The sequence below is a fragment of the Bos grunniens genome, chromosome 17 (assembly GCF_055505025.1).
Source record: "Bos grunniens cultivar Pamir isolate PY7600 chromosome 17, Bosgru_T2T1.0, whole genome shotgun sequence".
NCBI classification, from domain to species: domain Eukaryota; kingdom Metazoa; phylum Chordata; class Mammalia; order Artiodactyla; family Bovidae; genus Bos; species Bos grunniens.
In genome coordinates this window covers 66078367-66106225 of record NC_141181.1, presented here as the reverse complement: position 1 = coordinate 66106225, position 27859 = coordinate 66078367, and the positions used below count along the sequence as shown (strand labels likewise).

The following is a 27859-nucleotide window of genomic DNA, read 5'->3' as shown; positions in this document are numbered from 1 at the left end:
TCCCTGGGTGTAGCTGGTGGGAGGGGGAGCTGTGATCTGACCTAGAGTTTGGAAACATGGGTGTTTGGGTGGCTTCAAACCAAAACAAAGCATAAGCGAACATGAAAACTACACAGAATCTGGCTTTGGGCTTCCTGAAGCCCTTAGCACCTTCAGCCAGAATCTCAGAAGACAGGAAGAAGGGAACTAGAGGGGAAGACAGAGCAGCCAGCATGCCGGAGGGGCAGTTATGTGGCAGGCAGAGCGAGAAGCGTGGCGTGGATTACTCGCTTCAGTCTTTCTGAGTCAATCTGATCACACCCCTTTCATACATGAGGTGAAAGAACGTTCTCAAGAGGACAGAGCTCTCAGACTGGTGTAATCTGGCTTAAAAAAAAAAAAAAAAAAGGCAGTCAGCAAGCGGTGAGATGTGATTTAAGAGCCTCCCCACTTCTGCTCCTTGTATTCTCAGGGCAGGGTGACCCCACCCCAAGGAGATGCCAAGCCTGCGATGTGCTAGAACTAGTTCCTTACTGGCTGGCAAGAATTGATGCCTGAATTTTCAGGAATTCTGTGAGCCAGCTGTTATACAGCTATGTATTATTAAAAGTTGAATAATATCAACTTACAAGTAATTAAATAAATCACGTTGAAAGCAAAGGCGAGACTCTTCCTGGTGGCGTAGTGGTTAAGAACCCACCCGCCAATGCAGGGCATCTGGAGAGCTTCTGCGGCTGTTCATGTCTATCACACCCGTCTGGTGAAGACACCACATAACAGGGCTGCTCTGCAAGGCCTCCCAACGCCGCACTCCATGACGGCACACTGTTGGCTGGGCACCAGCCCCAGGGGGAGGATTTACATCAGAGAGGTTGGAAAACACTACAAGCTGGGACTCCACCTACCCCGGAGAGCCCGGTGTTAACGTCAGGCGGCACACCACAGCCCCAGCTTTCCTCCTGTGATCTGAGTCTCCCCAGGTCTAAGTTCGCTGGAACCTCCCCACTGCATCCACGTGAGGCTCCTTCCTCAGAGGGAGATTCACCAATATGGAAGAGAGCCATCCCTTCTCTGTTAGGTCTCACATTCTTTTCATTCTTTTCCCCCAAAGGTGGAAAATATACCCCAAAGTAACACCAGATACATAATTCACGAACCATATATAATTGATGTCGGGTTTAACAGAAGTAGAGCCATAAGTGGTTGTCTATTAACTATTTATGACTCTCCCTGGGCTGCTGACGAGCCAGGCTCAGTGTGGAGATCACACCCATGCTCCCATGTTTTATTTAAACATTATTAAAAGCACATAGTCTGCAGCCAGGCCTCCCATTCCACTCTGAATTAGGCCCCGCTGTGAAGTCGCCTCTGGGCCTCGGGAAGGTTAGGACTGGGTCTGTTGGCACTGCTTCTGCCTTTTCCCTTTGAGTTTGGGGTTAGGCTGCCTCCTCCTCCCACCCTTGGGATCCCACTGCAGTTCTTCTGTGACCTGGGGTACAGGCCACTCCCCACAGGCTGCCCTGAGTCTCAGTTTGATCATCTGTCAAATGAGGGGGGCTTCCCTGGTGGCTCAGCTGGTAAAGAATCTGCCTGCAATGCAGCAGACCTGGGTTTGATCCCTGGGTTGGGAAGATTCCCCTGGAGAAGGGCATGACAACCCAATCCAGTATTCTTGCCTGGAGAGTCCCATAGACAGAGGAGCCTGGCGGGCTAGTCCACTGGGTTGCAAAGAGTCAGACACAACTGAGTGACTAACACACATAGACACATACACATACAGTGGACAGTACTGTAGGCGTTACTTAGGGTTTCTGGGAGGCTGGGATTAGAGCAGTGATTATTAACAGAGTGACTCTGTTCCCCAGGGGACAGCTGGCAAGGTCTGGAGATATTTTTGTGATGACCTGAGGTGGGGCTACTTGCATGTGCTGGGCAGAGGCCAGGGATGCTGCTAAATACCCAACAAGGCACAGGACAGCCAGCATATCAGACAGTTATTTGACCCAAAATGTCAGTAATGTCAAGACTGAGAAACCCTAGATTACAGAATCAAAAGCAATATTCATTTTTATAACGCACTTGCAAAACATGTACTTGAATGGTTAAATAGCATGTGTCTAAATCTTCCAAAGAAGAGAATGGGTTTGAGCCAGTGCAGCCCTGTGTCCAAATTCTATCTCCGCCAGTTGACTGGGGTGTAGGCCTTGGAGCGGTTGCTCCAGTTCTCTGATCTTGGTTTCTTTATTGGTAAAAGAGGGACAATGGCCTCCAAGGGTGAGGCTTAAAGGACAGGTCTCGGGTAAAGCCCTTACCCCAGTGCCCAGCACACAGTGAGCTGCAAAGTCCTAGCTCTCATCAACATGGCCCCCAGCCATCATGGGTGCAGGGCGGGATGCGCACACGGAGCTGGTGGACTTAGGATGTTGTCTGAGTGGACGAAGACACAGTCATCACAGGAGTGAAAAGAAAGGAGAAAGAAAACACAGTAGCATCTATTCAGTGCCTACTGTGGCTATTATTGGGCACTTCTCCACACACCATCTCGGTTCATCCTCACAGCCACCCAATGAGATCAGCTGTATCTTGCTCCCATTTTACAGAAGGGGAAACTGAGGTTCTGCAGTGTTCACTTAGCCACCGCAGTCTCATACTTCGAGTCCAGTGATCTTTCCACCACCCTATAGTGAGCTGAGGTGTCCTCTCCAAAAATCATATCCACTTGGAACCTGAGACTATAACCTTCTTGGAAATAGGGTCTTTGCAGATGTGGTTAAGACAAGGTCATACTGGATTAGGGGAGCTTTAAATCGGAGGCCCAGTGTCCTTAGGAGAAGAGAGGACACAGAGACGGGAAGAGATGAAGACCATGTGACGATGGGGAGTGAGATGGAACACCTGGAGCCCCCAGAAGCTGGAAGAAGGAAAGAACCTCCCCCGGAGCCTGCGGAGGGAGTGGGCATGCTGACACCTTGCTCTCAGACTTCCGGCCCCTGGGACCACGCAAGGACAAATCTCTGTCTTAAAACAACCAGTTTTTGGTAATCTGTTATGGCAGCTCTGAGAAACTAATGCAGATCCTCCTCCCCAAGATGAGCCAGAACAACTGTGTGAGGAAATGAGAGAGGAGAGACTCCATGTCCACAGCCAGACCAGTGAGAACTGGTCAGGAGGATCCTCTGGAGGAGGGCATGGCAAGCCACTCCAGTATTCTTGCCTGGAGAATCCCCATGGACAGAGGTGCCTGGCGGGCTATAGTCCATGGGGCTGCAACATGTTGGACATGACTGAGCAACTATACACAGCACCCCAAAGCTTCCAGCCTACTCTGATTCATCATTTAAGATGTTCAGATGGTACATCCTCTAGGCAAACTTCTCCAGGTCTTCCGGTTCTACCAAACCACTTCCTCTTTTTCGCTTGCATATCCCAGCCTGTATCAGAAATATTCAGAGACACATGAATCTCCTCTGGATCCTGAGAACTCCAGAAGCATAGGCCCTGGTCCATCCATGTCTGCACCTCCCAGAACATCAGGGAGATGGCACAGCCGTGTAGCAGGACGCAAACCAAAGTGTGTTGATCTGAAAGTTCCAACTTTTAAGATAATTTTTGAGCTGTTCTCTTAAAAGGTAAAACTTCAAAATGCTGTGGAAACCACTCAGCAAACAATTTCTGAGGATCTATCCTGTGCCTGACCCTGAACTGGAGACCAACAGTTGAATAAACCCACCCCTTATCTTAGAGACTCCCAGTCTAGGAAGACAAGAACACAGGCAATCATAATAACCTACGTAAACGGGGTGAACACAAGGCCATGTGGGAACACAGAAGAGTTACATAACCATGAGGGCTTCCTGGAAGTGAGCCCTGATCGGAATCTGAAAGGTTGAGGAGGCAGGCAGAGGGATGCACGAGAACAAAGGTGATGAGTCAAGAGATAACCTGACATAGGGGCAGGAGTGCTGGGCCTTCACGCGCGACTAGATCACGCGAGGTGATGAGAGGCGGACAACCAAAGGCAGAGAAACCTACAGAGGCTCGGCCTCTAGGGAGAAGCTGGGGCTCTGTTCTGAAGGCAGTGGAGGAGAGCCATGGAAGATTTCTTAGCAGGAGAGTAACACAGTAAAGATGTGCCCCCTCTAGAAGGATCTGCAGGGAGGAGCAAGCATACAGGAACAGTGGGGAGCCAAGATACAAGGTAACTGTAACAGGCCTAGTCCAGGGGGCTGCAGATTAAAATAAAGACAGAGGACACGGGGTTGAAACATGAGTGGGTGGATTTGAAGACTACCTCAACAGGATAAAATCAGCAGGCGTGGCCATTAATCTGTGTGAGCCGGAGAGAGAAGGGCCATTGTGATTTCTAGCTTGGGTCACTGGGGGACGAGCTAAGAGTGAGCAAAGGCGCCAGCTTGTAAAAGAGCCCGAGGCTCAAGGGAAAGTTAAGACTAACAGAGTCAGACCCAAGCAGTGAAGGGTAAACCCAACAGGCACAGCCTTCAAAGCCGGTGCGTCTGGCCAGAAGCCAGCAGAGGCCCGGCCTTCCAGTCACCCTCAGTTCTTTCGGTTGCCCTTGACCTCCCTTGGCTACACTGTCCTGGGGCTGAGGTGGTTTCACCCAAGCTCTGTTAACTATGGAAAAACAACAGGACATAAATCCACAGATGAGCTGTCTCGCCGCCCCAATGACAAAGGGACTTGAATGATTTAGAGCCAGAATATTCTTTTTTCCATAATGGTTCCTGGAGTCGCCAGGAATAGTACATTTACGAAAATTAATGGCAAAACCTCATTTTTCTTTTTTCTGGGACGAGAACTTCCATTGGCGGGGTAATTGATCCTGATCTGGACGTGCCGGTGCACCGGCCAAGGGTGTAAATCATTCACACGAAACAACACACGGCCCTTTAAACCAACACCGGCAGTGACAAATGGGACAGGCTGGGACAGGCGGGAAGGAACGAGAGGGCAGAGCCATCAACATCCTTCCCGCTTCTCGCCGCAGCCCAGGATGCGGGTTCCTTTGTGGGGTCTCCTGCAGCAGAGAGACCATCTCTCAGCAGGGGTGGGTTGGGAGGGCAGCGTGCTGTCCCAGTGAGAGCTTTGAGCTGGACACGCAGGGAAGCTGACCCCAGCTCTGCCACCTGACTGTGCGGCCCTGGGGTTGCACTGCACGTCCACACCTGCTGGGGTGATGGAAGCATGAAAGAAGGTGACATCTGGGACTTCCCTGGCAGTGCAGTGACTAAGACTCTGCAGCTGCAATGCAGCGGGGGGGCAGGGTTTGATCCCTGGTCAGGGAACTAGATCCCACCTGCTGCAACTAAGACTTTGCTTGCCTCAACTAAAGGTCCTGTGCATCGCAACAGAGATCTGGTAGGCACCAAATACATAAACTTTTTTGTTTTAAAAAGATGACATCTGCAAAGAGCCAAAGCCCAGAGTGACCCAATCAATGTGTGTTCAGGGAACAAATGAATGAATGCTTGGCTCAGGGAGTTCAGAAATTCACCATCCCTCTCAGGGAGATTTGAACTTTAAAAACAGGAGAGGGCAATGGTTACTCACAGAAAATGACTTGTGAGCAGGAGCATGATGCCAACTGGCCTTCTAAGACCCTCCAGATAACAGCACACGGATCCTTTGTTTTCCCGTGAAAGTTTGGAGCCACCACCACAGAGAAACATAGGAAATAGACAAGTAGCAGCCTTGGTGGTGTTTCTCCCTGTGGTATATGCTCTTGGGGGTGAGGGTCCTCTTGTTCCCTGCTGGTCCCCAACATCCAGCCCTGGGTTTGGCCTGGAGTAAAAACTAGGGATATCTATAACTCAAAGAATGAAAGAGCCAGAACCCTGCCTGCCTCGCAGGTGAAGTCTCTCAAGAACACGCAGCACAGAGCAGCCACCCTTGTCTTATGGGGAGGAAGGGAAGAAGGCAGACTGGTGGCACAGCCCGAAAGGTGAGATGCCATCTCCTGGACACCTGGCAGAGTGCCAGGACGCCACACCAACGGTGGGGGGGGGGGGCCTCGGCAACAGGGCTCCCCTGAGAACTCCCCTCACCCAACTCTCCCACCAGCAGTGCTCTGCCCACACTGTCAACTTCTACAAAAAGCAAGGACCGTCTGATTCCCTGTCCCTCCTCTCCAATGCCATCCACGTGCCATGCCCAGAGCCGGTGTTCAGTAAATGGATAAATGAGGACATGAGGAAATATGACATCGTCTCCTCCCCCAGTGGAAATATCTATCCTGGGGCTCAAAGGCAAGGTGCCTGTAAGAAGGCAGGTGGGTTGGTGAGCTGGGGACATCCCCTATTAGGACAGGCCTGTGGCTGACGCTGTCCCTGTGCGTCCTGCCCCCACAGAAGCATTGCAGCAACAGCTGGCTGTACAGCAACACACCCTCCCTCCGGAGGGGCTGGAAGGGGGGCCCCCTGAGAGTTACCTCCTCCCAGAACCTGTCAACACGGCCTTATGTGGGAAAAGGGTGTTTACAGATATAACTAAGGTAAAGACCTGAGATGAAATCAGATTGGATTTAGAGTGGGCCCGAAATCCAGTTACAGGTGGCCTTAGAAGAAAAGGTCGAAGGGCATGTGAGACACACACGCACAGGAGGAGGACCACGTGAAGACAGAGGCAGAGGCTGGAGTGACCCAGCCTTACGCCAAGAACCACCAGAACCACCAGAATTTGGAAGGGCAAACAGGAACTCTACCCTGGAGCCATAAAGGGAGCGTGGACCTGCCAGTATTCTGATCTCAGACTCTGGCCTCCGAACTGTGAGAGGATAAACTGCTCTCGTTTTAAAGCACCCACTTAGGACTACCCTGGTGGTCCAGTGGCTAAGAGTCTGCATTCCCTACGCAGGGGGCCCAGGTTCAATCCCTAGTCAGGGAACTAGACCCCGCATGCCGCAACAAAGACCAAAGATCCTGGGAGCTGCAACTAGGATCCAGTGCAGTCAAATAAATATGGATGGGGAGGCAGTGGAGGGGGCTCAGGATGGGGAACACGTGTACACCCATGGCGGATTCATGTCAGTGTATGGCAAAACCAATACAGTATTGTAAAGTAATTAGCCTCCAACTAAAATAAATAAATTTATATTAAATAAATAAACAAATAAACCCCCCAGTTTGGAGTAAATTTCCAAGGCAGCCCTAGAAAACTAATACACCACCCACCCCCAGAGACAACAAAATAAAAAGGACAGTTCAGCCTTGGTAAGCTTATCCAGAATCTTGAAATAAGAAAACAGAGAAAATGCAGGTCTAACCAGCAAATGTGCAAGCTTTGTGCTTTAGAGTTTTGATCTGTATATGGGGGTTGCACTATAACCTTTGCCATCTTTTAGGGCCTTTATAGATCTTAAGTATATGATGTCCCTGGAAATGGGAGCCATGTTCCTGGGAATGGGAGTGCAGAGAGGGAAGTTAAGAAGAGCAGAAAGGAGAGGAGAGGACAGAGAGGGAAAGAGAAAAAGAGCAGAGGGGAGAGGAGGAAAACCACCACCTGATGTGACGGGAAAGCCTGGGTGTGTGGCCAGTTAACAAAGACATCAGAGGAGAAAGGCCGGGATGCTGTCTGAGTCCGGCCAGAGCTGGCAGGAGGGGAGCTGGGCTGCATGAGAAGCAGGGCTGGTCAATGAGGAAGGTAGCCTGTCAGTGGGAAGAAAGAGCCTCACTCCCTCCTGGGGCCACTGGGGGCGAGGTGGAGTGGAGGAGCTGCCAGCCACAGGGCTCGGATTCTGTCTGGGAACCTGGGTCTCTGTGTGGAGCCTTGCCTCCCCACACGACAGGCGGGCTGCTGGCCTGTCAAGGGCAGAGCTGATGGGAGTGACACCGGCCGCGGGAGGCAGTGGCCCGAGAAATATACTTGCTGCAGGAGGACAAGGTGGTGAGACCTGTCACAGAACCAGAGTGGACCAGGCAGGAAGGAGATAATGACGGTGATTTAGAGCCCTCTGGGCCGAACTACAGCACGATACGGGTTGTGAGGAGGTGCGTGGTGGCGGGCCAAGGGGGTGCCGGGTGCCTCCCAGGCCACGCAAGTGGAAACCTGGAGGCTGGGGGACAGCTGGGCTCCTGAGGGAGAGGAGGAGCAGGCTGTCTCAGGTGCTCTGTGATCCCTGCAGGAATCTGTCCTCATGAAAATATAATCGACTATAGAGAAACCTTCCCATTGGGAAGGAAATGCAATTTAAAATGTAGCCTGAGCCACAGCAGGGGACAGGCTCAGTGAATAAAGGCAGAGACTGCAGAGTCGGGCAGAACTGAGTTTAACGTCTTACTTGCGTGTGGCCTTGAGCAAGTGAATGTACCACTCTGGGCCTCAGTTTGACACGTGTGTGTCCCTGGGCCTCGGTTTTCCCATCTGAAAATGGCAATAAGATCAGTACCTGCCTCACAGGATTGTCACGGAGATTTAAATGAGAAAGGATTAACTCAGAACCCGGCACCTGGCCAGTGTTTAGTAAGTGGTGGGTTTAGCACAATTGCTTTTGTCTTTTATCTTTGTGGTGGTTGTTAACAGCCCAGGAAGAGCTCTCATGCTTAACAGGTATGACCTGGACAAGTCTGCTCTGTCAAGCCTCAGTTTCCTCATCTGTAAAGGGGGATAATAATTCTGACTTGGCATGGTTATAACGACTACATGACGATTACACGGTATTATGGGTCTTAGGAGTATTCAAGAGAGAAATTTAATAAATGCTGAGTCTCTCCTGTTTGCACAAGGCTGCCCTGCCTCTGGAGGAGAAAAGTGTGAGGCAGGATGACAAAAGTTCGGAGCCTGAGACGCAAAGGTAGCTGGACGCCATCCTGCAGAAGTGAACGGCATTGGCTCACTCTGGACATGCCCCCGGAGTTTGGGGCCAATGGCAGGGTCGGCTCGCAGCCCATCCCCTTCCAGTTTCTTCCCTGCTTCGGGTTTACACCACGTCCCCAGAGGCCTGCGCCTGAGGCCGTTACTCAGCAATGAGGAGGGCTCCCCTCCTGAACCTCGGTCCCAGGACCGCACTCACCAGCTCCATGCACCGCCGGCTGGCCTCGGCCTCCCGCTGCACCAGCTCTTCCATGTCTGCCTTAAGCTCCTCCAGGCGCCGCTGGTAGTACTGGCTGTTCTCCCGCTGCTGGGACTCCGCCGCGGCCGCCTGCGAGAGCTCCTCGCCCATCTTGATCAGGCTGTCCCGAAGCCGGATCACCAGCACCTGGAGCCCGGGCAGAGAGCACACGCCCAGCCTGGAGTTAGAGGTCTGGGGCCCGACACCCGGGGGCTCCAGGAACAGAAACCCTCTGCTGAGTCTCTGCGTTTTAATGAAGTAACTAGTGTAATAACCACGATTTCTGGTACAAAAATGAAGGAAACGTAGAAAATGAGAGCTGTTACTCTGGAAGGCAGTGTGCATAGTGACTGACGCCGAATTTACGTTCTGGGTTCAAATCCTACCTCCACCTATCCTCCTAGCTGTGACCCTGGGCAGGTAATTAACCTGAGAGGCAGGGGTGCCTGTACCTATGTCTCAGGGATGCTGTGAGAGTTGAACACATTAAGTTATACAGAAGGCTTGGCTCAGTACCCAGCACATCCTGTGTGCTGGGTAAGGGCTGGGAATTAATATTTATAGCAGCCTTCATGCAGCTGAAGGTTTGGAAGGTGGAGTGGTGCCATGGGGAAGACATCAGGCAGGGAGGAGAGGGAGAGGTGGGTCCAAACCCCTTCCCCAAGGTGGGTTACTGTTTCCCGATTTGTAAAACAAGGAGGTTTGAGCAAGTCATCTCCCATGAGCCTCAGCTCTCATACTTTATGGCAGTCTTCTTTTTTTATGTGTGTGGAAAAGCCAGAAGGACACGATGAAACTATGAAGAGAGAGAAAAGAGCTGTGGGCATCACTGAAGACCTTAACTCAACAGTGGGGGCTGCAAAATTCATGGCCAACAAGTCTGGAACCAATCGATTCTGGTGCGCAAATACTCGAGTGTTGACATAAAATGGAGCCTGCGTGAAGATTTCAGGTCCCTGCTAAGGATTCTGAGCCCCTTTCCAGATCAGAGACTGAATGATGGTCTGAAAGAAAAGCTTCACAACTTGTTTCCTCTTTTCCCATTCAACTGGAGTTAGCAACAGTTTCAAAGGGCAACAGGAGGGTCATAAGAGGAGTGCCCAAACTGTGTCCCCAAGGTATCCTATCTCCAGGACCCGGGGCTCTGCTAAATTCCAACAGCGATATCAGAGCAAAGGTGAATCTGGAGACAGAACCTGCCGTTTCAAGTTATTCTGCCATGGTTTTTTCCTCTGCTGCTGCTAGAATCAAGCAAAAAATTATATGTGATGCAGCTCAATATTACATATTTAGTCATTTAAAATATCATAGATCAGAGTTCCATGGAGATCTGCAGAGACAATTATGCCCTGAGGGATCCCGTGAGCAATTCCAAGAACCATGGAGGGTCAAGGCAGACAGTTTTTCTCTGGTCTTCATCCAGAGCAGCTTTCCTAGAGACCAGATGCCCAACAGAAGGTCAGGAGAAAATGTTTCAGAGCGAGAAGAGTAGCCTTCCACTGACCAAACACACGGTCACCCTGTGGGTGAGCCAGCTGGCCACAGGGAGATGAGAACGTGAGACCAGAGCAGAGCAAAGGTCAGGAGTCAGGCTTCTCTGATCCCTGATGGTACCTGCTTTATCTTTACTGACTCGACCTTTCCGGGGGCCATCTTCTCATTCTCTCCCACCTGCCCCAGGGGCTATGATGAACATCAAGTGGAGCAGCTGATGTAGAAGGTTCTGGCAGTGGTGATGGCCTCTGTAAACGTCCCATGCTGTTAGTGTACAGAGCTAACAGTGAAGACAGTCACTGAATCCCACCTCTGCCCATCCAAGTCCTGGAAACGTCCCTGACTCCCTAGCCTGAAAAGACTTCCATCCTCCAAACCTCACAGACCTCTCTCCTTATTATGGGTGTTTCAGTTCAGTTCAGTCACTCAGTCATGTCCGACTCTTTGCAACCCCATGAATCGCAGCACGCCAGGCCTCCCTGTCCATCACCAACTCCCAGAGTTCACTCAGACTCACGTCCATCAAGTCAGTGATGCCATCCAGCCATCTCATCCTCTGTCGTCCCCTTCTCCTCCTGCCCCCAATCCCTCCCAGCATCACAGTCTTTTCCAATGAGTCAACTCTTCGCATGAGGTGGCCAAAGTACTGGAGTTTCAGCTTTAGCATCATTCCTTCCAAAGAACACCCAGGACCAATCTCCTTTAGAATGGACTGGTTGGATCTCCCTGCAGTCCAAGGGACTCTCAAGAGTCTTCTCCAACACCACAGTTCAAAAGCATCCATTCTTCAGCGCTCAGCTTTCTTCACAGTCCAACTCTCACATCCATACATGACTACTGGAAAAACCATAGCCTTGACTACATGGAGCTTTGTTGGCAAAGTAATGTCTCTGCTTTTGAATATGCTATCTAGGTTGGTCATAACTTTCCTTCCAAGGAGTAAGCATCTTTTAATTTCATGGCTGCAATCACCATCTGCAGTGATTTTGCAGCCCCCAAAAATAAAGTCTGATACTGTTTCTACTGTTTCCCCATCTATTTCCCATGAAGTGATGGGACCAGATGCCATGATAGTTTTCTGAATGTTGAGTTTTAAGCCAACTTTTCACTCTCCTTTATCACTTTCATCAAGAGGCTTTTTAGTTCCTCTTCACTTTCTGCCATAAGAGTGGTGTCATCTGCGTATCTGAGGTTATTGATATTTCTCCTGGCAATCTTGATTCCTGCTTGTACTTCAGCCCAGCGTTTCTCATGATATACTCTGTACCCACATCTCCTACAAAGCTCTGTGCTTCTGGGAAGCAGCATCTGTCTTTCATGCTCCTGAAACAAAGCCTGACACTAGTTACAAAAGAAGTGTCCCGTGCCTGTGTGGATGAGCGGGGGGTGAAGATGGGCAGAAGTGGATCAATGGATAAAAAGATGGACAGAGGGATCAAGGTCTAAAGGGGAGAAAAGCATAGAGGAAGCGAAGAAAAAAGAAAAAGGAAGAAGAACAAATGGAAGGGGAAGATGAATGGACCAACGCTGGTGGATGGAGATGGGGATGGAGGAGGTGGACAGGCCGAGTGGACGAGCAGCTAGTGGGCCGCGGAGACTGAAGGAAGGAGGGAGGGAGGGAACTCAGATGGGAGGTGGGTGAGTGATACAGATACAGACAGAGGCATACGGGAGGACAGACGGAGGGTGGGGGAAGGGTGGAGCTGGCACGAAAGCCTGCGCAGCTCTAGGTCTGGGCAACATTTACACGCCAACTGGTACCTCAAATCTCTTGATCTGCACTTTCTGGAACTCTGTCTTGTTCTCCAGGTCGCAGATGACCGCCTCCTGCCTGCTGACGATGGCCCGGTCCACGGTGGACTGCTCCAGGTACTCGATGCGCATCTGGGCCACCTGCAGCTGGGGATGCACCCAAGACGGCTACTGACCACGCAGTGGCCTGAGTCCTGGATGGGGGGCCCCGGCCAGATCCGGGGCCATCCACACCGCTCCTTCTCAGCTCAGGTGCGTACACACGAACTGCCAGACCCAGGCTGAGGATCCGGTCCCGGACCCCACCCCTCCCCGTGCCTTCAGCTCTCACTCGGACCTTTAGCCAGTGCTTCTCTCACCTCCGGCTCTTGCCCTGGGGTCTGAGGGCAGCAAAGCTTTCGCATCAAGGACACGACTGAGAGTAGGTTTGGGAGCCAAGCACCTCTCCTGGAGTCCAAAGCTGGCTCCCCAGTCCAGCTGGCTGAGTCAGGGAAGGTCCGTGTGCTTCCCTGAGCCTGTTTACTCACTCTCATGTGTGAAGACTGAAGCACAGTAATGCCTGGTGCATAGTAAGCACCAGCACGTGGCCACTCCTGCTATTATTTGGTTCTGCTTGTGGTCATTCTGTGCCCACAGGTACTGCTGGAAACCAGGTCACTCTGATAGCTACTCTAAGTGGGCACATGCGTGGGTTCTAAGAGAACTTTGAGAATTTCATGGATGGTAGCAACTCACTAGGTAACGAGGGGAATTTAGGCAACTTAGGAGAAATCAGGATTTCAAAGGAGGTTTCACAGAGGATGGTGATCCTGTCTTGCACTGACCAGCCCTGTTCCTTGGAGCCACTTCTCAGGAGGAGAAATCCTGCTCTGAATGTCTGATAGGCCTCACTGCGTGCGGCATCTATGGGTGTGAACAAGCATGGGCAGCAGTGTGTGTGTCTGTGTGTGTGTGTCTACGGGTGTGAACAAGCATGGGCAGCAGTGTGTGTGTGTCTACAGGTGTGAACAAGCATGGGCAGCAGTGTGTGTGTGTCTATGGCTGTGAACAAGCATGGGCAGTAGTGTGTGTGTGTGTGTGTCTATGGGTGTGAACAAGTATGGGCAGCAGTGTGTGTGTGTGTGTCTACGGGTATGAACAAGCATGGGCAGCAGTGTGTGTATGTGTCTATGGGTGTGAACAAGCATGGGCAGTAGTGTGTGTGTGTGTGTGTCTATGAGTGTGAACAAGCATGGGCAGCAGTGTGTGTGTGTGTGTGTCTATGGCTGCGAACAAGCATGGGCAGTAGTGTGTGTGTGTGTGTGTGTGTCTATGGGTATGAACAAGTATGGGCAGCAGTGTGTGTGTGTGTGTGTCTATGGGTATGAACAAGCATGGGCAGCAGTGTGTGTGTGTCTACGGGTGTGAACAAGCATGGGCAGCAGTGTGTGTGTGTGTCTACAGGTGTGAACAAACATGGGCAGCTGTGTGTGTGTGTCTACGGGTGTGAACAAGCATGGGCAGCAGTGTGTGTGTGTGTGTGTCTATGGCTGTGAACAAGCATGGGTAGTAGTGTGTGTGTGTGTGTGTGTGTGTGTGTGTCTATGGGTGTGAACAAGTATGGGCAGCAGTGTGTGTGTGTGTGTGTCCACGGGTATGAACAAGCATGGGCAGCAGTGTGTGTATATGTCTAAGGGTGTGAACAAGCATGGGCAGTAGTGTGTGTGTGTGTGTCTACGGGTGTGAACAAGCATGGGCAGCAGCGTGTGTGTGTGTCTACGGGTGTGAACAAGCATGGGCAGCAGTGTGTGTGTGTGTCTACGGGTGTGAACAAGCATGGGCAGCAGTGTGTGTGTGTGTGTCTACAGGTGTGAACAAGCATGGGCAGTGGTGTGTGTGTATGTCTACAGGTGTGAACAAGCATGGGCAGCTGTGTGTGTGTGTCTATGGGTGTGAAGAAGCACGGGCAGCAGTGTGTGTGTGTGTCTACGGGTGTGAACAAGCATGGGCAGCAGTGTGTGTGTGTCTACAGGTGTGAACAAGCATGGGCAGCTGTGTGTGTGTGTCTAAGGGTGTGAACAAGCATGGGCAGCAGTGTGTGTGTGTGTGTGTCTATGGCTGTGAACAAGCATGGGCAGTAGTGTGTGTGTGTGTGTGTGTCTATGGGTGTGAACAAGTATGGGCAGCAGTGTGTGTGTGTGTGTGTGTCTATGGGTATGAACAAGCATGGGCAGCAGTGTGTGTGTGTGTCTAAGGGTGTGAACAAGCATGGGCAGTAGTGTGTGTGTGTCTACAGGTGTGAACAAGCATAGGCAGTAGTGTGTGTGTGTGTCTACGGGTGTGAACAAGCATGGGCAGTGGTGTGTGTGTGTGTCTTCTGGGACTGTCCTCAATTCATCTGACATGTGACTGAAGCTGAGTGAACAATGAGTGAATGAACAGCAGCTTCCATGGCCCTCCCCCACTACACGGCAGCTGTGAGCACATACTTGTTCTTGAAGCTTGTTCTTCTCCTTCCTGGCTTCCTCCAGCTGCAGCTGCAGTTCCTGGATCTGCCCAATGTCAGCAGCAGACTGGTGAGATGAAAAGTGTCACCTGAGACCACAGGCTTTGCTGGAAGTCCCTTGTTCTCCCACCACAGATATGTGCACACCACAGAGTGTCTATGACAACAGCTAGTTCTAAAGGGCCCCTCACATCCCCCCAGTATCTCAGCGAGAGCGGTTCATTCCCACGCCATAGCCCATAGCTTCGGTCAACTGTCCAGCACCTTATCATACACCCTTGAGAGCCCAGATGGAATTAGATGGCTGCAGCACTAGGGCCAGAACTCGGAGGGAAGAGTACTATTTGAGGTCAGGTAACTGGGGTTCTAGACGTGGATTCCAGTCATAGCAAGCCGCAGAACCTCTCTGCACCTCAGTGTCCCCATATGTAAAACTGGCTGATGGTCTCTGCTGAGACCCTCTACATAGGTCTGACTGAAGACTAAATGAAGCAATGGAGAGTCCTTAAGAAAGAGTTGAGCCAAATGGCTGAATGTGACTATCCCTAGAGAGGATTCCAGAGGGGAGGAGGGCTCCTTGCTATTTTCCACAGGTATTTATTCTTTTACAGTACTTATAATGGGTGTACTAATTTACTGCTTTTGTAAATCAACAAATAAATGTCCATCTTGAACAAAAGTAAGTTTGAGTCATGATTCCTATTTACCTTTGTGGTTTATCCTCAAAGGTCCTGAGACCAGAGAGTGGCCTGACTGAGTCACCTGGTCACTGTCCCCGCCCACCCGCCCAAGGCCGCCAAGCCTTCTCTGCCCAAGGCCACTACCTGAGCAATGAGGTCCTTGTGCTTCTGCATGAGATCGTTCAGATCGTCCTGGTCCTCATCAATGCGCTTCAGGAGGTCTGCCCTCTCAAACTGCAGCCGGTACAGCTGCTCGTCCACCTGGCGGAGCAGGACGAGGGCAGGTGAGGTAGGAGGGGGCGGGAGGGGGTCTGCTGGGGGGAGGGGTGATGAGCAGCAGGGAGGCTTGCCCGTGGGTGTGTCAGGTGAGTGAATGTCTACCTGAAAGGGAGGCCACAGCTGTGCCAACGCCTCCTGTGGGTATGTCACGCGTGTGTGCACACTAGGCAGGCATGCGGCTGGCTGTATGAACGCAGCATGTGTACGTGAATAGATGTGTAAGCCCACCCAGGAATCTACTCATACACAATTTAAGTGTGCATGGTGCGTATGTGTGAGTAATCTCAGTAACTATGGCTAAACTCAGATGCTTACTTTACCTACAAGGGTCTTTATTTGGAGGTGCGTCTGTGACCTTGTGAGTGTGTACATTCATCCCTGTACATGTGTGTGTGTCAACGTTTATGGGCAGGTTCCCCTCGATCTAGCACCAACCAAACCTGGGACAGAAGGGCCACATATAAGCTTTTGCCAATAAATCTCTAGCTCCACCTAAACTTTAGGGTTTTACATGTTGTGTATAAATTTAAGCCGACCCTGTACACCCAGAGAGGGCACATAGAAACCACACCCAATCTTCACAAGCATAATAGATCTGTGATATATGTTCATTTGTCCCTGTTCAGCGCTGAGCTCCCAGATGGCTGGGGCCCTTTTAGGAATAAGTCCAAACGGGCTCCACCTGGAAGTCTGGACCTGAAGAAGTAGCCCGGCAAAAGTGACCACGTGCCCTCCTGGGTCTACCACAGGCGACTGGGGGTGGCTGGCATGGTGTGGGCTCACAACAGATAGCTGCGCTCCCACTTCCGCTTCCGGTGCTGAGCGAACGACAGGCTCGGACTGGAAGTGTCCCCCAGGGCTGAGCACCCTGGGTCCACAGGGGGCGCCTTGCCTCCCTTCACACAGCTGACCCTCACACGCACCCCGACGGCTGGATCACACTCAGCTCGGAGAAGGCTGCCAGTGCTCTCCGAGTGCCGAGCACTCAGTGGGTCTATGAGGGATGTCTGGACCTCCTCATACAGTACAGGGCGTGCCCCGGCCCCTCCCGCTGTGCCCGTGGCGGCCCCGCCCCCGGAGGCACAGGTACCAGGCTCTTGCTGCGGGTCATGCTCTCCAGCTCGCTGTGCATGTTCTCCAGGTCTGCCGTCAGCGCCTTCTGGGTCTTCAAGGCATCTTCACACTTGGCTTCACTCTGCTCCAGCTGGACCCGGCAAGAGGGGGAGAGGCGAGGGGAGAGGTCTCATGAAGTGGCCCCCTTGATCGGCCCTCCCCGCCGGCCTGGCCCCGCCCCTTCCAGGAAGGGGCGTGCAGGCGACCCTTCCATTTTCAGGGCTCTTCATCAACCCACAGAGCGGGCAGCAGAGCTGTCTGAGGTAGAGGCGGCCGGGTTCCAAGCCCACTCAACACTGAGGAAGCCCTGTCCCACAAACTAAGGCCAGGCCACCCCCGATTTAGCGCCAGGGGTGAGCCCCCACCCATTCAGCGGGTACTTGCTGCCACCCACTCAGCACTTGGCACACACAACACACTCATGGTGGCCCCTGCCCTCCTACGGGGGAGACAGGAAGGGACAGGTAATGACAGTACAAGGAAGAGGAGGGCATGAGGACCCTGGAACACAGGATGGGGGCCGGGAAGGCTTCCTAGAGGAGCTGCTCATAGTTCATTCAGTGGGGACTTGCCAAGCAGATGTTTTCAATCAGAATTGTGAACCCCCTTTTAAATGGTATGCAAAATATTCTATGTGTGAGCACCTCCCAGTACATGACTTCACTAGATTCCTGAAGGTTAAGAGCCACTGACTTCTTTCTTTTCTCTTCCTTCTGTCCACTTGCACACAGCAGGCCCCCTATGCTAGCACAGTGGGGCCAAGGGAGTGGGTACAAGGACCTTTGTGGCCCCAGAGGACAAACATTTTCCACTGGAGAAACCACATTCGTGCATAAACCCTAAGTCTGCGATTGAGCATCCCCCCATTCTAGGGTTTCTGAACCCTAGAATCTCTGAGCAGAAAACCGCCTTATAAATCACTGAAGGCAAGCGCTTAAGGTTCAGAGAGGGCTGGAGCCTTGTTTGGAGTCACACAGCTGCAAGGAGCAAAGACACCACCTGAATTGTCCAGACCAGCTTGCTTTCTCAACTGCCAGGCCACGGTCCTCCAAAATAGAAAATGACATTAAGGTTGGTGCCAACAGACAGGGGGGAAAAAGCAAGCTAGACTTCTACTGAAATGTCATGCACACAATCAGCTCCCTGAGGCCACCCAGCGAAGAGGCCCCATTGATCACTGTAAGGAAAATGGGGGGCCAGGGCAGAGGACGCCCCAAGGACAGCTGGCCAAGGGGGTCTCTGTGGGGAAAGGCCGCCTGGAACCACGCTCATCTTCCTCAGCACATCCGGGAGCTCGGCCTGACGTTAGTGTCACAATAACAACACTGGAGCTGGGGAGCAGGCAGGCTGCCTTCGTTCCAGTATCACCTGGCAGTCCTGGGGCAGACCTGGGAGGTGTGTGCCGCTGATACCTCCAGCGCACAGCCGGGAAACCAAGGCCCCAGCCTCCTCCCGCAGCTTCCTGGCCCGGTGCCTCTAATCCCAGCCCCACGCCCTGCCAGCAGCCACAGTTCCCCAAAGCTCCATCCTCAAGGCTGTAAGGAAAGTGTGTTTCTGCAGCAGGGCCCCGTGCTGGGCTGGGTGGGGAGGGCTCGGTGGCCCATTTCCCTCAGCAACTGGGAGGGACTGAGACACACTGAGAAAAATGATGTGGAGCAGGGGAGGTAATTGGCGATGTTAGAGCATAATCGACAGAGGAAATGAGAAGTCAGGCATGGGCTCATCTCCCCCGCAGGTGACTCCGGGGCCTCTGGGAAGGCAGGGCAGGGGGTGGTGGGGTGGAGGGCTCCTCTGCAGGCTGGCAGGGCAAAGCCAGTTCTCGATTCAGGCACAAGTCAGAGGCCTCGTTAAGGAGAGGCACTTAATGCAACTAACACCTAGAAGATGCAAAGGAAATAGCCAGGTGGAGCTTTCAGTGGGAAGGTTCCCTGAACGGAGGCAACAGGAAGTGCAAAGGTCCTGAGGCAGGAACAGCAAGGAGCCTGGTGCTGCAGAACAGAAAGGCAGCTAGTATGGCTGGTCATACCAACAAAAGTCCGTCTAGTCAAGGCTATGGTTTTTCCAGTAGTCATGTACAGATGTGAGAGTTGGACTATAAAGAAAGCTGAGCGCCGAAGAATTGATGCTTTTGATCCGTGGTGTTGGAGAAGATGCTTGAGAGTCCCTTGGACTGCAAGGAGATCCAAGCAGTCCATCCTAAAGGAGATCAGTCCTGGGTGTTCACTGGAAGGACTGATGCTGAAGCTGAAACTCCCAATATTTTGGCCACATGATGCAATGAACCGACTCACTGTTTCTGGGAAAGACTGAAGGCAGGAGGGGACGACAGAGGATGAGATGGTTGGATGGCATCATCAACGCAATGGACATGAGTTTGAGTAAACTTTGGGAGTTGGTGATGGACAGGGAAGCCTGGCATGCTGCAGTCCATGATGTCGTAAGGTCAGACACGACTAAGCAACTGAACTGATAACTGGTCAGCCTCACAGAGAGGGCCAGGAGGCGGCGATGCTGAGGAAGTGGGTGGGAGTCACAGCAGTGAGCCAGGGTGCCAAGTTCAGGTTTGTTTCAGTCTGCAAGAAAACCACACTCTCTAAGGAGGGCAGCGTGATCTCCCTCTGGCTGCCATGGGAGGATGCACTTTTGTGGACAAAATTAGCAACAGGGCAGCCAGAGAGGATGCTGCTGTGGTCCTTCAGGAAGAGGTTGGTGGAGTGCTTCAATCAGAGAGGAAGTGGGGAGAAATGGAAGGGTCTACACAGGGCGGTGTACAAGGAACAAAGAAACAGGCAGGCAGGAGCAGATGGGCCAGCACGGGAGATGATGTCAGGTAACTAGCAGTGGAAGGAGGTGTCCTGCAGGGGCCCTGCCAGGCCGAGTCGCTAGGCCCAGAGCCAGGAGGCAAGGGAGAGTTCAAGTGGAGCCCACAGACGACGCAGTTCCCATCTGCTGAGCCCCGCCTTTGGCTGAAGGAGGGTTTCATCAACATGATGCCGCTGGTCCTCAGAACCCCCACAGAGGGAAGGCTGTATTTTCTGTCCCCTGGTGCTCAGCGATAAAGAATCCACCTGCCAATGCAGGAGACACAGGTTTGATCCCTGGGGAGGGAAGATATCCTGGGGAAGGAAACGGCAACCCACTCCAGTATTCTTGCCTGGAGAATCCCATGGACAGAGGAGCCTGGCAGGGTACAGTCCACGGGGTCGCAAAGAGTCGGACATGACTTATCCACTGAGCATGCACACATATCTGACATGCTCCTTCCTTTCCCCAGGCTCCCTGGAGCAAGCCGGGCAAGAGACAGCTCATCCCTCCCTAGGCAGAGAGGGGCAGAGGTGGCATGCAGGCAGCACACAGAGCTGCAGGCGTGGGTTTCAGCTCCTGTCGGGCTGGAGAGAGGATTATCTTGCTCCTGATGGTTCAGGAATCAATGGTCACACCTGCTACTGTTGCTTGGGGACCATGTCCGGTACATGGCCTCTATCTGCCTGACTACTCAACAGCCCCATGAGGTCCCTAGGAGAAAAGGTGTCGCTGTGAGGACCAACTGACCTCGGAGGAAACAGAGGTTCATGGAGGTGAAGTGACTCGCTCCCAGGCACATGGCCAGCAGGGGGGAAACCTGGTTGGTCCAACCCCAGAGGCCAAGCCTTTAACCACTGTACTCTGCTGCCCCTCATGGAAAGCCACACTCTGAAAAGAGCAGAATGGATTAAATAAAGAGAGAACTCCAACTGTAGAGAATACAGCCCAGAGGCTTGCTGTGACCACGGAAGCCACTCAGTCCTGTCACCATGACCTGAGGCAGGTGGGGCTGTAGAATGACAGGGAGACAAAGCAGGGAGAATTGACAGAACTCGGATTTCCTGGGAGGAAAGAGTTCACACCAAAGGGAAGCGGCAGGAAACCAAGCCATGCTGGCCCCTCTAAGCGCCAGGTGCACCGTGGGTGGGGTCAGACCTGGAGCGTCCGCCTTTCAGCAAGTCACTGAGCTCACCGTGCCTCAGTTTCCTCATCTATAGCATGGGCCTGGTCACATTCCAGGACCAGTGCAGAATAAATCAGTGAAAATCCAAGCATGCTTAGCACAGCGCCTGGTGCTGAGACAATGCCAAAACAGGAATGGTGGAGATTGCTGTTGTCTCTTTCATCACTGGGCTTCCCTGATAGCTCAGGTGGTAAAGAATCTGCCCGCAATGTGGGAGATCCCGGTTCAATTCCTGGGTTGGTAAGATTCGCTGGAGAAGCGATAGGCCACCCACTCCAGTATTCTCGGCCTCCCTAGTGGCTCAGCCGGTAAAGAAATCTCCTGCAATGCGGGAGACCCGGGTTCGATCCCTGGGTTGGGAAGATCCCTTGGAGAAGGGAAAGGCTACCCATTCCAGTGTTCTGGCCTGGAGAATTCCATGGATTGTATAGTCCATGGGGTCGCAAACAGTTGGACATAACTGAGCAACTTTCACTTTCATCACTCACTAGCCTGAGAAATGAGGACTTTCCAACCCCGTTTTAGAGGTGAAGAGAGTGCCAGAGGCCAAGCTGTCGTGGTCATGGGGCCAGCGAGGCAGGGCCTGGACCACAATCCCAGGGAAGGGTTTTAGGCTTCCTGGCAGACTGGGACGGCTGGAGGGAGGGTGCTGGCCCCAGAGGCAAGCAAGTCAAGCAGGCCCAGGTTTCATCGGGTCTGGACGGGCAACACCGGACATCACCCCAGCTCACGGACTCCCCCGGGGAAGGCCCAGGGATGCTGCTGACGAGCTGTGTTAATGCCGAGCTTTAAAAATTTCAATTTATTACACTTTAGGGAGCGGGAAGAAATACAGGGCCATCTCAGGCTGATTTTCCATTATGGATGACGTAGTGGAAGAATAACTCACTGCACGTTATTTCCATATTGAGGCTGTGTGACTGACGTTTTTATGAAGTCGGGAGGAAGTCTCGGCAGGGCTGAGATCAGATCCCTTGGGCTTGCGACGTGGCCACCGCCGCTCTGAAGGTGTCTTCCCGGGGGGAGGTCCGGGTGGAGCGGTCAGAGAGCAGAGGCTCCCCTGGAAGGTTGCCGGAGTCCCACCGCCAGCCCCACAGCCACGATGGCAACGAGTGTCCCGGGGGCAGCGGCCAGCATACCCATCAGCTCCAAGCCACCACCCGTCCCCGTGGATAAGCCCTCCCGGGTTCCAGGTGGGACCCCACCATGGTGGGGAGGGCTGGCGGAGAAAAGGCCCCCAGGATTTCCACCCCCTCTAGACCTGGGGTAGGGGCGGGACCCACAGCAGGCTCTCAGCGAAATAACCGATTGATTGATCTTCCAATTGATCTTCCAAAACAACCAATTGATCTTCCTACAAGTTCATGTTTTCTCTCCTTTCAAATCTTGTTTCTTGCAACATCAATACAATAATGTGCAAAGTTCATGGGTACAAAGCACCAAAATGCCTGTAATGGCCAGAAGCTCCTCTCCTCCTCGAGTAGTCTAGTCACCCCATCATCCACTCGCTGGATCAGCCACCGGTCCCAGCGCCTGCACAGGGCGGGGCGTCAGTTCCTCCCCAGCCACTGAGCCAGGAGACCTTGACCAGTGGCCACTGTGTACAGGAACGCCGGGGGCCGCGGCCCCGGCCTGGACGGGCGCGGCGAGGTCCTGACTCCTGGACAGTGTGGGAGGACCCGGGAGGACCCTGGAGGCCCTGGAAGCCTGAGCTCTCGGGGGCAAGAGGAGGCGAACGGCACCCAGGATGGGAGTGCCACAGCAGCCCGGGGGGCTGTCGAGCACGTTGGGGAGGCGTCTGAGGCCCCGCTCTGGGCCAGGCGTGGCTCCGTGTTCACTCCCTTAACCCTGACAACAACACACTCGGCTCGGGTCAGCCGCCATTCTCACTGCTGTTTTTGGGGAAAATGATGGGTGGGGCGGTGAAGCTACTTAGCTTGGGTCACCCTGGCATTAAGTATCAGGCGGCCTGGACACCAGGCTCCCAGGGGCTGAGACTCCTCCCCCACGTGCTCGGCAGCCCCAGGCGCCCACAGTGCTTCCATGCCGGATGCGGCTCATCTCCTCTCACGCCCAAGCCATTGGTTAACTGCCCTCCTCTGTAACAGCGGTCCCCACCACACAGGCTCCGGAAGGGGAATCTGGCGATGTGACTGCACATGCCTACTCTCTTTTCTTTGGATAACAGCACCCCTATCTTCTCTGCAAAGAATGTCCATCCCTCAGATGCCTGTGATGGGGCCGACACCCCTCCCTCGAGCCCAGAGGAGAAGCTCATGAATCAGACTTGCCAGTCAGAGCACTGCCTTCTTTGGCCTCAGCGGTTGGTCGTGGGACAGTAGCAAGGCTGACACCAGGATTCTGGCTGTGACTACGGACACAGCTTTTTCTGACACAGGATGTAAGCCTGGAGTGTCCATCCTGCCCCCAAAAGGAAGAGACTGCCTAAGAATAAAAGCTGACCTCAAGGTGCTGAGCCACGAGATGTTCTTGATGTCATGACTGGAGCACCTAGATCTAGCCAAGCCTGAAGGCAGTCGTAGCCTCAGAACCTTTCAGATATTTCAGCCTGTCACATCCCTTTTTCTGTTTAATGAACTGTGAGCTGTGCAGTTGTTCCCTGGAACCCAGACACTGGCTGAGTGAGGGAGTCAGAAGAGCTAATACATACAGAGTCAGCCACAGAGTAAACCCCTGTGCCCAAAGCTGGATCCAAGGAGCTCCCTCCAAAACCCTTTGACAGCGTAACAGCCATGTATTTCCTATTCTGTGTGTAGACCCCTCCTGGTAGGGGGATAAATACTGACAGTCCCCCTTCCCTATTATTCAGTGGGGAGATGAAGACAGGATGAGATTTTTTCGACACCAACCACATCAGATACCGCGCGGGCCTTGAGGTTTATCACAACTGTAGCCCACCATAGCCATGCAGGGGAGGAATCAGCCTGGGCAGGGAAGTGACTTGCCCAAGGTCAGAGTCAAGTCCGTGAGACTCTCAACCCAAGCTGAAGGAAAAAAAACAAAACCCCTGCTGTTTCTGGGCCACCACCAGCCCCCTCTGCACACAGCCTTTCTCTGCTGCTGGGTCTGTCTCAGGCATTCTCTCTCCAACACCCACCCTCTCATTCAGTGGGAGGAGGGCGATTGAGATTCCCAGCACACAGCCATCAACTACAAACCGAAGAATAGCAGTGCTTTCCCGTGCGATGCCATCTGCCCGCTCCAAATACCCGAGGTAAAATGTTTGCTTTGGACTTATTAAGCTACGAGACGAGTTGGCTTGACACACAGAATGAGCTGGGGAAAGAGGGAAAATTCTGATATTTCAGCAGAGTGATCAGAACCTGGATTTCTGGGTCTGACTGAACAACTCAGAGGATTTAAAAATACCACAGAGCAAATGCCATGGGAAGTGTTCTAAGAAATGGTGGCTTTGGCGGGCTAATCTCAACACACCCTGGCCCGTGGCGTCCCAGCAGCACACCCAGAAGTTACCCTTTAGTAGGAAGCTTTTCCCTGGAGGCAGTCACCAACATCTCAAACTACACACAGCCCTGATAGAGAACAAATTTACTAAATGTGAACATACTAAAAATATCAGGTCAGGTCCACCGATGGTCTGTCCAGCTCAGGAGCTGGATGACAGCGGCCTCCAGGGAAATTTCCTAAGACCGTATGGTGGTTCCTCTCTGTGTCCTTGATCTCCAATCACTTGGGCATATTCTAAACGTTCTGTGACTTTCCGTACACTGTGCTAGAAGACCATCATTTATCGATGCGCTGAAATGCTCTCTGAGGATTTACTTTCCACCACCCTCATCTCAGAGTAGTAACAATCATCATGACGAGTAGGGCAATAATAGTATCCGCTCTCTGTGGATGCTGACCACGTGTCTGTTAATTTACAACACATACTGACTCTTGTCTTCATTTTACTGATGAGGAAACTGAGGCTCAGAGAGCCTCTGTGATATTCCAGTTAACGTGTCAAGGTCACATAGCTATTAAATGATGACTGGAGCCAGGAAGTGAACCGAGGTCACTTTTAAACGCACAGCTTTTCCTTGTGAGCCCTGTGTCATGTGTTTACCACCTGCTGAGTAAAGCAGGTCTCCTTTCACTTGTTTTAAGTCTGTTTGAGCGTTTAGGAGCCCTTTCTAATTTTGTTGGAGAAGGAAATGGCAACCCACTCCAGTATTCTTGCCTGGAAAACCCCATGGACAGAGGAGCCTGGTGGACTACAGTACATGGGGTCGCAAAGAGTTAGACACGACTGAGCGACTTCACTTTCACATTTTGTATTACAGGACCAAAGGACGGCACAGGTCCTACATAACTGAACAGACTTCAAGAATTTCCTTCCTGTCTTCCCTCTGGGGACGATGGATTTGTAACACACTCCAAAGAGAGAGAGAAAAAAAATACAAACTTGAAAAAGCAGGATAAAATACTCAAAAAAGGTCCTCCCTGCCTCCATCCATTCATGCCCCACTTTTGGTGATATTCCAGCTCCCCAGTGCTCACCTAAATAGCATAGCATCTGAGCACCTCCACGTCTGTCTTCCCACTGGACAGGGGCTCTGAAGGGTCACTGGGCCTTGCGGTAGGGACTCCACACCTATGTGCAGAGGGAGCGAGGCTGCAAGACAAGCTCAGCGCATTGCTGAATCGGCCCCAGTCAGCGGGGCTGCTGTCTTGCCCCCTGAGCTGCCCACGGCCTCGTGTGGCTACAGGAGCCCCGGATGCCCCCTCCTGAGGCCACCCACTGCCCGGCCGTTCATAATGGCTCTAAGTCTAGATAACTTACATGCCCATCAATAGCAAAGGGGCTAAATCGTGATGCAGTTAGAAACCAGCAAGGAGAAGGACCCAATGACCATGCGCAGTGTCATCAGCAAGTCTCATCTGCATCAGTAGACCAAGGACAGCGAGACGGGGTTGGCGGGGGGCTGCGGAATGGGAACAGGATGAGGGTGGGAATGCAGGTCAGGAGCCACAGGAGCAGATGATGAACCCAGAAATGGCTCTTAAATCAGCATCTGGCTCATCGGCCCCTCCCTTAAATCTGCGGGAACCTTTTGAGAACAAAAGGTCTTAGGGAGAGCCCAGAGGGAGGGCCCTTTTATCTTCCCCAGAATTACTTAGGACTTGAAGCTCTGGCTCTAGGGTGACCAGTTCATCCCTGTCTGCCTGGAACTTTTTTGGTTTTAAGATCAGAAGTCTCGTGTCCCAGGAACACCCTCAGACCCACACAAATCCAAGCGGCTTTGAAATGAAAAACACACGGCTTCCAATTCTAGGTCACCCAGGTGGAGGAAGTTTCTACCACACAACTGGCCCGAACTCGTCCAAAATTCTAGCGTCATAAAATACAAAGACAGAGGCTCTATGGGCAGTGTCACAAGACTGAACACAACTGTGACACAGTCTAGGCTGGACCCTGAACAGGGAGAAAAATGGCTACAAAGAATGTGAGTAAAACAACAGGCAAAATCAGAATAGTCAGCAGGCAGCATAAGGGGTCAGCAAAGTTTTCCTTCAAGTGCAAGCTGCAGAGTGTTTTAGGCTCTGCAGGCCTAGAGGCAAAATGGAAGGATAAATGCGGGTACTTATCTAACTTTATATGTGGCTATTTAAAAACAAAACCTCTCTCAGCTCTCAGGCTATAATAAAAAAACAAAGCAAAACAAAACAAAAACGAAAAATCAGGCAGCATGGGCTGGACTTGGCCTGTGAGCCTGAGTTTGCTGACCCCTGGGTTAGAATATCCATGCTAAAATTTCCAATTTTGATAAGGGTAAAGAGATCTCACATCTGTAATTTGTTTTCAAATAATTCAGAGGATGTAATTTAGTGAGAAAATGATACCGCGAACATGGCAAAAAGTTAAAAGCTGAGGAATCTAGGTGAAGGATTTAAAGGAATCCTTTGAACTATCCTTATAATTTTTTGGTACACTGGAAATTCTTTCAAGATACATTATTTAAAGTACATCCTAGGGACCTTCCTGGTGGTCCAGTGGAGGCTCAGGTTTGATCTCTGGTCGGGACACTGAGATCCTATGTGCTGTGTGGCATGACCAATACACACGTAATAATAAATAAATAAATACAATGCATCCCAGTTGCCCCCCAAACTCTGTGACTTTGGGTGGGATTCTCATATGCTGAGCTTCCTGCTGCAGAGAAGGGACTCCTGAATGCTGGCTGCTTCCTGTGGGGACTCTGCCACCCGGTGAGGCCTTGCTCACGTGCAGAGCTCTGGCGCCAGAGGACAGGTCCCTCTACTCGAGGGACTCGCTACATTGAAGTGGGTTGGGGGCACAGAGTTAGGTCATGATCTCTAAGCTCTTGGCCCCATGACTGGCTGAGTGTAAACCATGGATGTCTGCCATCAGTGTCTGTGTTCCCTTGGTAACGATGGCCCCAGGGGCTGGCCGGGCTCTCTGAGAGGCTGGCCCTCCACAGCTGAACAGTTTATCTATGCTTCGAGGGCTAAGCATAGATGGCATTCCCTGTCTGCCATGAAACCAGCCTCTTCCCACTTCATCACAGCCTTGGAAGTGTCAATATTTGTGGGGTGAGCAGACCGCTGATAACCATGTTTTTAACCAATTACAATTTGGTCTTTATCTTTCTCTGATAGGAGGTTATGTTAATATTGAATCAATTTACTCCAACATAATCTTTAAGAAAGTCTCTTCAAATAAAACATCCAGAACCACCAACAAACCACCTGTTCTATGGTTCCGGGCTGGAGAGACGTGCTCCCAAAGTGTCCGCTCACACTAAAGACTCCACTGGGATGACCCTCCGAGAGCCCACTAGTTATTTTCAATGTCTTGCAGAAGCATGGGTGATGCCCGATGGCCACCATCCTGGTTAAGGGCAAAGGGGACCCTCAGTCTTCTGTGCACTGGTGGGGACTACTGGGAGTCCACTGTGTGGAAGACGCACCAGGCCCAATGGGCCTACCCGAGGGCTTAGTTGTATGTGGGATCCCCGTGGGATGTGAGATCTTCCCAG

The 27859-nt window shown here is 52.2% G+C and overlaps 1 protein-coding gene across 6 annotated transcripts in view; it reads right to left on the bottom strand.

Moving 5' to 3' along the window:
* MYO18B (myosin XVIIIB) overlaps positions 1-27859 on the bottom strand; it is a 233054-nt gene that overhangs the window by 54755 nt on the left and 150440 nt on the right. For all 6 annotated transcript variants that reach the window (XM_086345996.1, XM_086346001.1, XM_086345999.1 and 3 more), the window contains 5 exons: positions 16824-16937; positions 15599-15715; positions 14758-14841; positions 12299-12436; positions 9005-9190 (listed from right to left, as the gene is read on the bottom strand). In XM_086345996.1, the coding sequence (XP_086202122.1) occupies positions 9005-9190; positions 12299-12436; positions 14758-14841; positions 15599-15715; positions 16824-16937 (639 nt within the window). The remainder of the gene's footprint in view (positions 1-9004; positions 9191-12298; positions 12437-14757; positions 14842-15598; positions 15716-16823; positions 16938-27859) is intronic.